We start from the raw sequence: 15,566 nt of genomic DNA on the forward strand, positions 1-15,566 counted from the left end.
GCCCGAAGGGTTGGCGGGGCAGCGAACTCGACTCCGGGGAGGCCAGTTCTCGGAGGCCGGCGGCCAGGAGGAGTCTCTCCGGGGCCGAGGTGGCCCGGCACGTGCCTTGGCTCTGATCTCTGCTTGGGGCGTCTCCCCGTTACTCAGCGCCCTGGGTACCAGGCTGGAGCCACCCAAACGGTGGGGATTGAGAGGATGAGGCCGCGGGAGGGGACCGGGCCACCCCTGCCCCAGGGGACGGGTCGGGCACAACTCCGCTGGAGGGGGCCACAGTCTGGCAGCCCAGGCCCCAGGGAAGGATGTGGGCGGGGGAGGGGAGTCAGACACACGCACACACGGACACACAGACACAAGCTCCGGGTACGCACATTCAGACGCGCGAACACACACACACACACAGCGCGATCACACAGCAGACAGAAACACGGAGACACACGTACACACTCACACACACGGCGGTCCCAGCCGGCAGAGAGGCCGCACAAAGTTGCGGAGTCGACCGAGGGAGTGGCCCGGGAGACCCCGGTGGTGGCGGCGACTCCCGCCCGCCACGGGAGGGGACGCCGTCCCGCGGCCGAGGGCCAGGCCCTGCCCGCGCCGGGACGTCGCAGCCCCGCCCGGCCACAGCGCCCGCCGCGCCCCCCCCCCCCGCCCCGACTCCACCTCCACCGCCCGCCGGGTGCAGCCACGGCCGAGCCCCGCAGAAGCGCCCGCCCGCCGGCCCCGGCGCGCCCCGCGGCCCCCGGCGACCCCCTGCCGCGCCCGGCCCTCCCCGCCACCCGCCCGGGCGCCCCGCGGCCCCGGCGCCGCCTCGGAGCAGCCGGCCGCCAGCGCCGCACAGAACTTGCGAAACAACAAACAGCCCGACATGTCAGAGTCGGCGGCCGCGGGGCCCCCTTCCTCCCTCCAGAGCCTCAGGCCCGGCCCGGCCCGGGAGGGGAGGGGGCGCCGCCGCGACAACTTGATCCGGGCCCGCGCGCCACACACGCACACACGCGGGGCGCGCGCGCGCACACACACACACACACACACACACACCCTGACACCGCCCCCTCGGGCGGCCCCGGGCCCCGGGCACACACTCGGCCACCGCCCAGGCGCGCACCACACTCGCAACATTCCTGGACACGCAGCCAGCACTCACGGACACACTCACACACTCACATCCGCTCCAGACACGCTCCTACACACGCATTCCCGGCACACTTGGCATTCACTCGGACCCACACAACCCCCGGCGGCGCACACCACCAACCCCAGACACTCCCACACGTACACATCGCGCACACAGCGCACGGACACACACGTTCCGGACCCGTTCCCACGCCTTCACACACGTACACGGACCTCACAAGCACACACACCACACACGCGTTCCCCGATCCACACGCGGGCAGAATCCACAGAGCACTCCGGGTCACACGCATAACACAAACACACAGCACACTCGCGGACACACAACAGGCAGCACTCCCTGCCACGATATACAAAATGCAAACAAATGCAACACATTCGCAGATACAACTCCGGCCACACAAGCAAACTCAGATACACACACACACAACCTACTTGGCCGCACAAACACTACACACTGGCAGGCGCACAAGACTGCACACCCAATGTCTCGATGCACACAACATTCACCCCAACACACGTAGACACACAACACACACAGCACCTTTTCATGCACACATAACTCACGGACACACAACACTCGCAAACACACAACACCCTGAGCACCCGATCGCACATCCAACACTCAGACACACAGAGAGCAGGCTCAGAGCGCTCGGTCACCTAACACTTAATAACACTTTCTTGAGAGCTACGCCACCGGCCCCGGGGGCTCCCTGGGCAAGCTTGGTCGGACCGACGCACGCTTACCTGCCGGAGTCTCAGTCTCAGGCGCGCAGAGCTGGAAGGTGAGCGCCAGGACCAGAGCCTGGGCGCGGACCATGGTGCGCCGCCGCCTGCCCCGGGGCCCGGCGCAGGGAGTTCCGCCGCCAGAGCCCGAGCCGAGCCCAGCCCGAGGCGAGCCGGAGCCGGAGCGAAGCGGCGCTGCGCGGAGCGGGACTGGCGCCGAGTCCAGAGCGGGAGCCCAAGCAAGCGGGGCGCTGACGTCAGGCCCGGCCGCGGGTTCCGCGGTCTTGCGGCGCCCCCTGCTGGCAGCCCCGCGCGCTGCAGCCGGTCGGGTCTCCGACTGCCCGGGTGCGCCCCTCCCCCACTCCTGCACACCCCTCTAGGGGGTCCGCGGCCTGGCCATGAGGCCCACCGGCCTCTACACTCACCCACGCCGACATTCTCAAGCCAGTACGCTCGCTGCTCACACTTAGATCTGGCACAGCGCTCTCGGGGACAAAAGACCCAAAGACGCCCTGCTTCTCTGTCCTCTTTGATGCTTGAATCCCCTCCTACCTAGCTAGACCCCTCCAAATGCACATTCATGCATACCTCCAAAGACAGAGTGCTCATCGCCTAACAAAACCAGATGGTTGGGTCTTTGGAAACGCTGGCTTTTAAAGTTGTTCTAAGTATTCCTTTATTATCCTTTTAATATCCATGGGTCTGTAGTGATGTCCCCTCTTTCATTTCTGCTATTAGTAATTTATGTCCTCTCTCCTTTTCTTAGCCTGATGAGAGGCTTATTGATTTATTGATCTTTTCAAAGAACCAGCTTTTGGTGGAGATGATTTTTCTCTTCTGATTTCCTGTTTTCAATTCAACTGATTTCTGCTCTAATTTTTTCTTTCTTCTGCTTCCTTTGGATTTAATTCATTCACCTTTTTCTAGTTTCCTAAGGTGGAAGCTTAACTGATTTAGATCTTTCTTCCTTTCTAATATATTCATTCAGTGCTATAAATTTCCCTCTAAGCACTGCTTTTACTGCATCCCATAAATTTCTATAAGTTGTGTTTTCATTTTCATTAAGTTTAAAATGTTTTTTTTATTTCTCGACATTTCTTCTTTGATCTATGTGTTATTTTTTAAGACTTATTTATTTATTTACTTATTTGAGAGAGAGAGGGTGCACTTGCAGGGGCGAGGGACAGAGGGAGAGGAAGGGAGAGAATCCCAAGCAGACTCCACACTGAGCACAGAGCCTAATGAGGGGCTTGATCTCACAACCCTAAAATCATGACCTGAGCCAAAACCAAGAGTCAGACACTCAACCAACTGAGCCATCCAGGCGCCCCTGATCCATGTGTTATTTAAACTCCAAGGCATCTGGGGTTTTCCAGCTACCTTTCTGTTACTGATTCCTAGTTTAATTCCACTGCGGTCTGAGGGCAAGCATTGTATGAGTTCTAGTCTTTTAAAGTTAAGATGTGTTTTATGGCCCAGAATGTGGTCTCTCTTGGTGACTATCCCACATGAGCTTGAGAGGAATGTGTATTCTGCTGTTGCTGGATGGCATAGTCTATGGATGTCTATGATTGATGGTGTTGTTGAGTTCAACTATGTCCCTACTGATTTTCTGTCCGCTGATTCTGTCCATTTCTGACAGAGGAGTGTTGAAATCTCTAACTATGGATAGTGAATTCATCTATTTCTCCTTAAAATTCTGGCTTTTAGAAAATTATTCCTTTTCATGCCACAAAGTCTGCCTCCATCACTAATTCTCCTTACTCCTTGTCTACCTCTGGTTAAGTATATTTGGGCCTCTATCCAGTACAGGCCCTTGTACAATGATGTCAAACGCTGTCCATCACTGTGTCCAGACACCTTCAATGTGCTTTACCCACATGGACTCATCCTCACCACTCTTATTTATTATTCCTATTACACAGTTGAGGAAATTGAGGTACAGAGAGGTGACTTTTCCAAGGTTGTGCATTAGTATGTAGTGGCACCAGGATTTGAATCAAAGCCATCTGGCTTAACTTGAATGGAGGCTGAGACCTGCCTCCCATCTGGAGCAAATTAACAATACCAGATAGTGATTCGTTTATTCAATAATTCCTATAAGCCAAGGTGGAAATATAAAACAAAAATTCTTACCCTCATAGAGCTTACATTCCAGTGGGAAAACAAGAACAATAAACAGCCATATAAGCAACTTCTCTGCTACATGAGACAGTGATAAACCACTGCTTCTGGTATTTGGGACAGAGATATACCAGAGAAATGGAGGGAGAAAGAGTGAGGGGAGAAGAGATTATTGCAGTTTTATTTATTTTTGTTTTGTTTTGTTTTTAAAGATTTTATTTATTTTTGCAAGAGAGAGAGAATGAGCATGAGCAGAGGGAGAAGCAGACTCCCTGCTGAGCAGGGAGCCCGATAGGGGACTCAATCCCAGGACCCTGGGATCATGACCTGAGCCAGAGGCAGACACTTAACCAACTGAGCCACCCAGGCGCCTGATTATTGCGATTTTAAACAGAGCACCTACCATGTGACATATTCATTATTTTTTCTCACCCACCCACCCAGAACATGGACTCCCTAAGGGCAAGGATTTTGTCTTGTATCCCAGAGCTTGGTGTCTAATGTGTAGTCAATACTCAAAAAATACCTAATGGATAAATGAATGAATACAGACAGAGATGGTCTTTGCCCTCACGAGGTTTACACTCTCAGGGAAAAGACCAACAGCAAACATGCAAAATATGTCATCACAATCCAAGACGTGCAGTCTAAAGAAAATGTAAGGAATGTTGTGATAAATAATTAGGGGGGATCCTGAGTTAAGGAGATACGAGAGGGATTTCCTGAGTAAGGGATGTGGTACTATTTGAGCTGGGACCTGAAGTAAGAGGAGCCAGCAAATCCGTGGAGAGGGACACTGCGGCCAGAGCGGACAGCCTGGGCAAAAACAGGAGTTGGTGCATTTGAGGAACAGCCAGGCCAGGGTGGTTGGAATGGAGTGGGGAGGAAGGGGAGCCAGATTCAGCTGGAGAGGCCGGCAGGATCTGCGGGGCGTGCAGGGCACTATGGGGCTTTGGATTAAATCCTAAGAGTAGTAAGAAGCTATTGGAGCATTAAACAGAAGAGTAAAATCACTTAAAAAAAAAAAAAAAAACTTCAGATGAGCCAAGTGGAGAACAGACTGTGGAATCAGAGGGACCCAGGGGCAGATGGGTCTAACTCGTGGGCAGTGACACCAGCCAGAGCCTAGGAGTTCAAGGTCTATGTAGGCCTTCCCTGTGCACTGCCTCCACTGCAGGCTGGCTCCTCGAGGGTGGCACAAGTGAGGTTGGCCTGGGCCTGGAGGAGGCAGGGCGGAGGGCTTCTGAGCTTCTGGTCCTCTTTCTTATGAGCCCTGATGGGCAACATGCTGAGCTGGGGAAGTGGCCAAGGAGACAGGCAAGAACCAGAGGCAGAGAATTAGAGCGAGAATCACAAGGCGAAAGTCAGAAGCCAGAAAAAGGTGATGGGGAAGAAACAGACAGATGCTGGAGAGGGAAGAGACAAGAAGGACCAGCTAGAACAAGAAAGTCAAGGAGAGAAATCTGGTGAATAGAAGAAACAACCAAGGGTGATGCTGTTTGCAGAGGACTCTTGTGAGAGCTTCGTGACAGGAGTTTACCACTGATTCTATTTTCTTGCATGTGGACACTGAGGCTCAGAAAGTATGCGGCACTTGTCCACTTACCCACAAAACTAGTAAATGGTGGGCCCAGGATTCAAACCTAGACCTGGCCGACTCCACACCCCCTCTTGCTCTTCATGCAGGATAAGACTACAGGGTAGAGACTGTCATGGAGGGAGAAGGAGAACACGAGCAACAGGTGGACAGATGGACAGAGAACATTCCGCTTCACTTGAAAAAGATCACAGACTTCTAGAAGCCTTGAGTGGCCTGGTCTGACCTGCCCAAATCTAGGGGTAAAGGAGACAGCACCAAGGACAGGGATAGGCCGTGAGGAAATTCAATTACTTTCAACTCATGGAATATTTATGACACCTACCCTGGGCCAGGCCCCATATTGGGTGCTAGTGTCATGGAGATGCGCCATACATGACCCACTCTTGCCCAGAGGGGGAAGTGGACACATAAATAAATAAGGGACTGTGTCCTAAAGGCCATAACACCAATTCAGAGAAAACACAAAGGCAGCAAAGGTTGACTCAGCCTGGGGAGTTGGAAGACAACATCAAAGAAATGACATCTGAACCTGGAGTTTCCCAGGTAGGCAAGGCCAGAAGAGCACTTCAGGCAGAAGCAACCTGAATGAAGGCACAAGACATGGAATTGCTCAGAAAGGTGGGTATCAGGTGCTGTTGGATCATGAGCTACGCACAGTCTTACAGCAGGAGATAAAAACAGTGTAGGACGCAGAGTGCAGAGGGTAATGAAAACTGGACTTGAACCCCTCAACCAGTAGTTCTCCAACAATGCCCCTGAGGAAACCTGGGTGCTCCTCAAGCTAAGCTGAGGGGTTCTGCCACTGAATTAAAACTATAGCCATCTTTTTCTAACTTGCAAGAAGATAACTTAATTACATTGAATAGAATTTTCTTTGTTTTACGGTGCTTTTCCTCCATGCACTTTTAGCATGGGGCAGTTGTGCGAGAGAATAATAGAGTTAGTATAGAATCACAGTTTCATTTTGTTTTGTTTTGTTTTATAGTTTTAAGTTTAACATGTTAATAGTTCATGGTGTTCTACAAAGAACTGTGACTTCTGGATCTAAGTAATGGGGAGTCACAGAAGGACTTTAAGCAAGGAAAAGACAAAATCTGATCTTTCTGTTTTAAAAAAAATCATTCTGGAGGTGTCTGGCTGGCTTAGTCGGTAGAGCATGCAACTCTTGATCTCAAGGTTATAAGTTCTAGCCCCACGTTAGGTGTAGAGCTTACTTAAAAATAAAATATTTTTAAAAAATCATTCTGGAGGCCTGAGAAAGAAGGAAATGGGAGGGAAAGAGACAGGAGAGGATTTCAGCTAGGAAGAAGGCTGCTGACACAGTTGATGTCCTGGACTGAAAGTGGGAGCTATTGGGATGAACAGGGGGATTAAGTCCAGCCTCCAGGAGGAAGACCTACTAGATGATTCTCCAGGCTTTCCAGCCAGGCTGTCCAGGATATTCAGAGGAGCCAGTTTGGTAGAGAAGGTAATGTCAACAGCCCAATGTCACCTAGAGAGTCTTCAGCAGAAGTAGATCTGTGAAAACAGAAGGTAAGCAAAACTGGGTATTGTGTGTGTGTGTGTGTGCACATGCACATGGGCACTCACATACAAGTGTGTGTGAATCTTTCCCCCATCATGGGACATCTACTTTCTCTAATAAGAACAAGTATAAACATTTTTCAGCACATAGTATGAGCCAGACCCTAGTCTGGATGTTTTACAAATGATATTTCTCATTTAATCATCACAATAACCTAATAACATTTATCAAATGCTTTCATGTGCCAAGCATTGTGCTAAATGCTTCAAGTGAATAAGAGCTCACTTGATTTTCACAACAGCCTTGAAACAAATACCATTATCTCCTTCATTTTCAGGATAAGGAAATGGAGACCCAGAGAGGCCAAGTGACTTGTCCAAAATCAAATGGCTGGGAAAATGGCAGAGCCAAGCCTCAAAGCCAGTTTTGCCAAAATCCAACCACCTGCAGCTTTTGTCAGAGCACTTTGCTTTCTTCTCCTCAGAGGAAAGGCTTTGAGCTGGCAGGCTTTGGGTCAACAAAATCTAGAGAAAGGAGAGAGAGAGAGAAAGGAGAGAGAAAAGAAAGAATAAAGAGAGAAAGGAAATCTTCTTTATTCTTCAAAGCCCTGGCTCAGTGTTTTTCTAAGCCTGTTTCTTGGGCCACCTGCATCAGAATATTCTTGAAAGCTTGTAGGAATTGTAGATTCCTGGACCTGTCCCCCAAATTCTAATTCAGTTGGCTTGAGATGGGACCTCAGGTTTATGCACACTGAAGATTTTGAGTGGGACAGGCTCCAACAGCACCTCTTGCAAGAACCCCCATCTCTACCCCAGCTCCTTCCAGAGCAACTTTCTCCTTCAGACTCCAACAGGGCCCTCTGTCCTGCTCTACCAACTAGGGTTTTAGCTATGTTCATGTCTCACCTCCACTAAAAATATGATCCAGTGTCTTACTGGGCTACATCTTCTTACAAAGCACTTCCATTGTCCTATTAAATCCCTTCTACACTGTAAGCATTTTGAGAGGGCCCCCCCCTCCTTGTGATTCCTCCTTTATATCTGAACACACTTAGCATTTTACAGCGTGCTCTTCTGTCCACGACATTATTCTATTGTTTCATCCAATCCTCACCACAATCTTGAAGGAGGTATATTGTCCCCCCACTGTACCCATGAGAAAAGAGCCTGGGAGCTTCAGACACCAGCCCAAGGTGGCCAAGCTAGGTCGCAGCAGGACTAGGAGTTGAACCTAAATCCAAGCCCAGTACTCTTGCCTCCATATCAACTTAAATCTACTCTATTCAGTGGTAGGGAAGTAAACTTTACCTCCCTGTGCTGTTACAGGAGAGCAGGAAATAAATGAGGTGATGTCTTAAAAGGTCTGGCACAGTGAGCGCTCAATAAACGGTGGGGAGAAGAAAAAACTAAGGTCAGGGAAAGGTAAATGACTTCCCCCAAATCAAACACCAAATCGCAGACTGTAGACAGAGATCCAGACCGGTCTCAGCCGCTCCTACTCGGAGTCTCCGCGACTCCCTCGCGTACTTCCAGCCCCTCATCTCACGCCCCTCCCCGCGCAGTCTCCCGAAGCGCCACCGAGCGGGCTGCGACGGAAGGGGACGGCCTTTTAAAAAAGAGCAAGGGGCGTGGTCACGCGACGGGGCGGGGCGTGGCGGGAGGCGCGGCGCAGACGCGCGGACGCGGGCCGATGACGTAGGCGCGCTGCCGGGCTCTGAGCTGTCTGGGGGGAGCATGTGGGGCTGCGGCGCGCTGCTGGGGGCGCGAGCCGGGTTGCGGCTGCGCCGCGAGCTGTTCCTCGCTTGGGACCGCGGCTGGTCTGCCGCCGCCCCCTACTCCGCATCTGCCGAGCCCTCCCGGGTCCGGGCGCTGGTCTATGGGCACCACGGGGACCCAGCCAAGGTCGTCGAGTAAGAGACGGCGCCGAAACGGGGCCAGGGGCCAGGGGTTCCTGGAGGGGGTTAAGACGCGCTTTTGAAGAAGGGGGTCTGACAAAGGAGGGAGCGGGTAGAGGAAGAAGGCAGGGAATAACCGGACCCAAACTGAGCCCAGGGCGCGTTGAGTAGCTCAGAAAGTCTGTCCTTCCAGGTAGTTGAAGGCCGGAGAGGCACAATTATGACGGTAATAGTGGCTAACTTTTTTTTTTTGAGGTACAGTTGACATGCAATACTATATTAGATTTAGGTGTACAACATGATGACTCGATATTTGTATATATTGCGAAATGATTGCCATATTAAGTCCAGTTAGTATCTGTCACCATACATAGATACAGAATTTTTTTTCTCTTGATGAGAACTTTCGAGATCTACTCTCTTAGCAACTCTCAAACATACAGTACAGTATTACTAACTGTAATTGCCAAACTGTACGTTAGGGCCCCATGATTTGCTTGTTTTATGACAGGAAGTACCTTTTGACTCCCTTCACCCATTTGGTGCCTATGTGACAAGCACGCATGCACACACACACCTGAGCACCAGTATGTTCTCTGTGTCAATGAGGTTGGTTTTTGTTGTTGTTGTTGTTTAGATTACACATGGAAGTGAGATCATTCAGTATTGGTCTTTCTGTGACTTATTTAATGTATCATAATGCTCTCAGCATCCATCCCTGTTGTCTCAAGTGGCAAGATTTCATTCTTTATTATGGCTGAATAATATTCCATTATTTTATTTATCTAATATATAACATTATGGACATTATTCCACTACCTTATATATATACATGCCATTATACATGTGTATACCACATTTTCTTTATCCATTTATCCCTCAATGACTTTTACTGACCGGGTATTATGTGTCAGGCACATAATGGAGGTGTCCAAATGGATGCTCTCATTTAATCGTCACTTTTGGGGAAGGTACTTGATTTAGCCCCATTTCGTCAGTGAGAAAACTGAGGTGTAAGAGGGATAAAATCACTTGTCCAAGGTCACACAGCCAGTTAGTGGCAGAGTCGAAATTTAAACCCAGGTCTTACTGATTTGCCTGAGTTCCTAGGCTCTATTACTATTTTTTTTTGGGGGGGGGGAGTATTTTCTGAATGCTTTTATGTCCACTTGAATCTTCACTTCCCAGAAAGTAGGTGGGAGACCATTGTTTTCAGTTTGCAGAAGACAAGACAGGACTTGTCCAAAGTGATACTGCTAATAAGGATTAGAACAGGGACAGGAACCCATAGCTTCTACTCCTATCTCATGTGATTTCCTCTTTATCACACTATGTATGTGCCTTTAGCCAGTTAAAAAGAGTTCCTGTTTTGGAGCCTTACAGACCTAAGGTCAAATACAGACTCTACCTCTTAGTAGCTGTTTGATCTTAGACAAGTCACTCAGTCCCTCTGAGCCCTCATTACTTTTATGAATATGTTCTCCTAAAATTCTGTTGGATCTTAATCCATGATTTTTGCATGTGGTTGATAAAAACAGTATGTGAATTGTCAGCCGTTATAAATCTGCACATAAGTGACTATAACCATTCAGAAGGGCTAGTGGGGTCACTGTAATGGAGCTAAGGCAGAAGCACTGGTCTGGGAATCAGACCTGGAGTCCAGTCCTTACTCCATCCTAGCTCTGTGTGTTTGGCAGGTTACTGAAGTTCTCTGAGCCTCAGTTACATGATTATAAATGTGGACACAGTATAGGTATAGTTAATAGTGCTAAATAGCTGTGGTCAATCTAATGCTCTCCACTGAAAAGTGCCTGCATACTCTCCTCCAATCCCTTGTTTACAACTCTCTGATCCCCAGCAAATGGTTTGGTTGTTTTCCAAAGGATAGGCAAACGTGGAATTATTTTTATGGCTGAAATATAGGCCAGAGTGCTCTCTTCAGCAACACATATGCTAAAAGTAGAATGATACAGAGATTAGCATGGTCCCTGCTCACGCGAGGGATGACACGCAAATTCATGAGGCATTCCATATTTTTCCTTTAAAAAAATTTCAAGCCAGATGTTTTGACAGCTGGAGGAGATAAGCCTCAGTTAAATTCAGGGTCATGCACTCACCCTAGCCACATCCACCATGAGAAAATACTGAGAAGACACATCAGTCAGTAACCCTCAACTTGTATGTTAATCATAGGTAATGATCACTGTGTCAGGAAGACCTATCCTTGAGGACTGTACTGTAATGAGTTGGTAAATCTCTGGCGAACACCATTTTCCAGGAACGCACCCCAAACAGGAATGATGTGGTGCCTGTCTCACAGGCTTCTACTTGGTTGGTAAAGGAACTGACACAAAACAAGTAATCCAAAAATGTTAATTATGAATCTAATTTCTATAAGAAGTGTTGTTTTTATTGAGTTCTGTGGTGATGAGGATGTGACCCTTTGGAAAGGCCTGGGAAGGTTAGGCAGCTGAGTGAAGTTGCCTCCTGATTCATTCCCTCCTCTTGGAGAGCCAGGGAATCTGGAACAGACTGGTCTGGTAGCAGATGCCACTTAGGGGAAAAAGAGGGCTCTCGTCTCCTTGTGTGGAACCCTAGTAATTTCCCAGAAGTTCAAAACATGATACTTTCATGCAGTATTCCTCAACCTTGGCTTCACACTGCGGTCACCTATGGCACTTTTACTCCATATTCCCAGACGCCTCCCCTGAGGTATTTAGTAGGTCTAGGATGGCCCTGAACATCTGTGTTTTTTAAAACTCCCCAAGTGATTCTGATGCCCTGACCAGGGTTGAGAACCACTGCCCTTGTGGATACAGACTGTTAGGCAGGAGGTAATTCTCCCTCTGGCCCAGAAGAGTGGCTTTCCCTTCTGACCCAGATTCAGGCAACTTGACTTATTCGTGTATGGACTGAAGCCAGAGGCTGGGATTCTCTTCTTTGTAGTCATGTCTTTGGAGGTTTAGGGTAACCACGCTGTCACAGAAAGAATCAGGTGTCCTTTAAATATGCCAGTGACTGGGTGTGTGGGTCAGGTTACACCAGGCAGGGCCATGGAACCACTCAGAGCCTGAGCAGAGCGTTCCCCAAACTGGCAGAGTTTGTGGTGCTTGCACTGTGAAAAGCAGGGAGGAAATGAGGAACGGTCTGCTCGGGTCTGAGGGGTTGCAGAACTCCTCAGAATGAGACTTCCAGGGATCTCTGAATGTCCTTCTCTTCATTCCTGTTGGCCCCCAAACATTCCAGCTGGTCTATTAAGCCTTGTTCCCCCATCCCCTAGAGCTTTTTTCTCTTTCCCCCAAAATGAACTTGCCAAATAAGCACTTGGGCCTTTTTCATTTAAAGGTTTGAACTACTGGGGCGCCTGGGTGGCTCAGTCGTTAAGCGTCTGCCTTCGGCTCAGGTCATGGTCCCAGGGTCCTGGGATCGAGCCCCACATCGGGCTCCCTGCTCAGCGGGGAGCCTGCTTCTCCCTCTCCCACTCCCCCTGCTTGTGTTCCCTCTCTCGCTGTGTCTCTCTCTGTCAAATAAATAAATAAATAAATAAATAAATAAATAAATAAAAATAAAAAGGTTTGAACTACTGCTCTAAATAAAGTAAGACTGCAGGAGAAAATGACATACTTGGGAGAATTACAAACTCTAGAAATTTCAGAGGTCCCCATGCCCATACCCCTTGTGCAGAGTTCTGGATTCTCTATCAGATAGTTCCTGGAAACTCCAGTGTCCTCTTTTCTTTTGTTCCTGAAAGTCCCTTTTCAGAACTTTGCCATTCTCTGGGTCTTATGGTAAAGACAGTTTTCATTTACTGTGCCCCTACTATGTGGCAGGCATGGGGCTGAGTTCTCCACATATATTATGGAATTTAAAAATCACAGAAAATCCAGTTTGGTCATTATTATCCCCATTTTACAGATACGGGAACTGCGGCTTAAGCTTGAAAGTCACTTGCCCAAGATTGTACAACTAGGAAGTCCCTTCTTTAATAAAAGTCCTTGATATAGACCTGAAGAGACAATGACAATCATCTCAAATGTTTTTTTGAGAATGAGATGGCATATAAAATGGGGAAGAAGATAGGTCAGAAGAGAAGGGGAGGGGCGCCTGGGTGGCTCAGTCATTAAGCGTCTGCCTTCGGCTCAGGTCATGATCCCAGGGTCCTGGGATCTAGCCCCCCATCGGGCTCCCTGCTAGGCGGGAAGCCTGCTTCTCCCTGTTCCGCTCCCCCTGCTTGTGTTCCCTCTCTAGCTGGCTCTCTCTGTGTCAAATAAATAAATAAAATCTTTTAATAAAAAAAAGGGGGAACTTTATAAGCCATTCAGGTGAGCCCAAATCTTTATCCTCCATAGGAAGGGCAAAAGGGCAACCCCACCCTGGGGAAGATGGTAGGAATGTTATTATCTTTCTGATCCCCTTTTCAAGATCCTGAAGCTTTGATAAAATAGCATCCTGGTCATCACGGCTTTCTTGCCTGCCTGCTGCCAGCACAAAATGAAATGAAGCTGTGAAACCCTTGGACAAACCCATTCTGTCTTAGCCAGATGGGATTTAGGGGAGCAGGTAGTGAGGACCCAGGCTGTATGGGGTGTGAGTCCTCACTGTAGGACACTGTTTACTCTCAGGGGACTTCTTTTTACAGTTGATGTCAGTGTTTACAACCAAAACTCTATGCAGGTGACTTGGTTTTTAAACCAGAATTGTGATGCTTGGGGAAAAAAACCAGGATTTTGGTTTGGCACTCAGTTGAGAATTTGGATTTTGTTCATTTGTCTCTTGGAGCCCTTCATTATGGTCATTAGTTGAAGGAGGAGGGAACAGAACTCATTGATTTAGTAAGTTAGCCAGGAGTTATTCTTGGAGGGCCTACTATGTGCAAGGCAAGGCTGGGGATGCAAAGGTGAATAATCTGAGGTCTTTGCCCTTAAGGTACTCACACCTGAGTCCAGGAGATGGGTGACCATAGCCCAGTGAGACAAGTGCCATGTCAGGATATGTTTAGACTGCTGTGGACACCCAGAACAGGGGTATCTAAACCCCTCAGAATAGTCAGAATGCCTTCTCTGAAGCCACGAGGTCTAGATTGAGTCCCCTAGAAGATCAGGTGGGCAGTATATGAGGAAAAGTGTAGAAATGTTCCAAGCAGAGGCCCCTGCACATGTAAAAGCCCAGAAGGAAGAGAAAACCTGGTGTGTCTGATTAGCGAGTATTTATTGAGGGCCTACCATGCACTCAGTACGTGATCCTTGAAGGAGGTATCAGCTGCATCAGGCTCCGAGGGGACTAGCTTGAGATCACAGAATTCAGACTCAAGCTGGACTCCACATCCTGTAACACCTGTACATTACCTTCCCTCTGGACTTCACACTATGACTTGAGGGCCAAAACCCTGAGGGTGATACTCTGAAGTATCGTACACCAGACAGGAGTTTCCCCTATGTATGGAGTGTGGGAGGAGAGCTGCCCGCCCCCCACCAGTGCAACCCCAAGTTATTATGCTTGTCTGGCCCTCCTAGCAGCTGCTGCAGTTCTCTGGTGTGGCTCCAGGACTTCCCCACTCTGGAGGGGGTGACAAGGGAAGCAAAGATGCCATGAGGTTACTCTGTGGCTCAGGTTACTCTGTGGCTCAGGATGTGTCTTTGGGGACCCACCCGCAAGGGCACTGGCCTGGGTTCTGGTCCCCACTCTGCCACTCATTGTTAGAGTGAGGAAGTCACTCCAGTCTCCAGTCTTTTCAGTTATTCTTTGAGAAAATGAAGGGGTTGACCAGGGTCAGCAGTGGTAAAGAGGGGCACACATGCTGTCTCTCCCCCCACCCCATCTTCTGTGGCAATGACAAACCATCAAGCTCCGTATTCTATGTAACTCAAAATCTGTACATCTCTTTAACCCATTCTCCCCAAGAGACACTTTTTCCTGCCAAGACAAGGTGAGGCCTTGACATCCTTCTCCACATAATCCTGCAGCCACGGGAATGGATATGAGACTGAATGCCCTTTGATCCAGCAGTTGTCCAGCTCTGAGAGCTGTGAAACTGAGTAGACATTGGACTGTATGCCTGCCGGTGGTGGTTCTAGCAAACTCCAGGAAGCAGTGCTGCGACTAGAAATCAGGGGTCCTGGATACAAAATTTCACCAAGGGCCCCCTTTGCTCCTGGTTGGTATTGTAATTAGCAGCCCGCCAGGCAGAGGATGCATGGTCATCTTTGTACCTGTCAAAGAGACAAAAGCAGCTGCAGACAGGGACTCAATCTCCCTGCTGTGGCCCAGTCTTGTTCTTTGGATCAACAAGGTTAGGTCTCAGCAAACGAAGGAGCAGACTCTGCAGCTCCCTTCAGGCAAGTTTCCTGCTGTCAGCAGCTGCAGAATATTACAGGGCTTACAAGCTTACTGGTAATCTTAATTGAGAGAAAGTAGGGGATTGAGAAGGTAGAGAGAGGGTTTCTTTGCCAACCCTGTGTAGAAACTTCCAGAAGTTCCTCCAAGTCTCTAATTCCTTTCTGTTCAAAATGACTGTACTGAAGTGCCAGCAGTTCTGAACGGTGAGAGGGCAAGATTACTTT

The 15,566-nt window shown here is 49.1% G+C and overlaps 2 protein-coding genes and 1 non-coding gene across 4 annotated transcripts in view; 2 read left to right on the forward strand and 1 right to left on the reverse strand.

Annotated features, from left to right (window-relative positions):
- The window catches only part of PTPRU (protein tyrosine phosphatase receptor type U), a 77,084-nt gene extending 75,127 nt beyond the window's left edge, over positions 1 to 1,957 (reverse strand). Inside the window, exon 1 of the mRNA XM_028114028.2 lies at positions 1,885 to 1,957. Coding sequence (XP_027969829.1) covers positions 1,885 to 1,957 — 73 coding nt within the window. The remainder of the gene's footprint in view (positions 1 to 1,884) is intronic.
- A 6,865-nt stretch (positions 1,958 to 8,822) lies between these two features.
- MECR (mitochondrial trans-2-enoyl-CoA reductase) overlaps positions 8,823 to 15,566 on the forward strand; it is a 29,831-nt gene continuing 23,087 nt past the window's right edge. For both annotated transcript variants that reach the window (XM_028114021.2, XM_088022523.1), the window contains exon 1: positions 8,823 to 9,021. In XM_028114021.2, coding sequence (XP_027969822.1) covers positions 8,846 to 9,021 — 176 coding nt within the window. In that variant the 5' untranslated portion in view covers positions 8,823 to 8,845. The remainder of the gene's footprint in view (positions 9,022 to 15,566) is intronic.
- LOC114217231 (U6 spliceosomal RNA) lies at positions 10,936 to 11,044 on the forward strand. The gene has a single exon (XR_003610932.1). It is a non-coding gene; the product is annotated as a U6 spliceosomal RNA (small nuclear RNA).

This window comes from Eumetopias jubatus, unplaced genomic scaffold (assembly GCF_037043125.1).
Source record: "Eumetopias jubatus isolate StellerSeaLion01/CBP00866 unplaced genomic scaffold, mEumJub1_p1.0 scaffold_4, whole genome shotgun sequence".
NCBI lineage: Eukaryota > Metazoa > Chordata > Mammalia > Carnivora > Otariidae > Eumetopias > Eumetopias jubatus.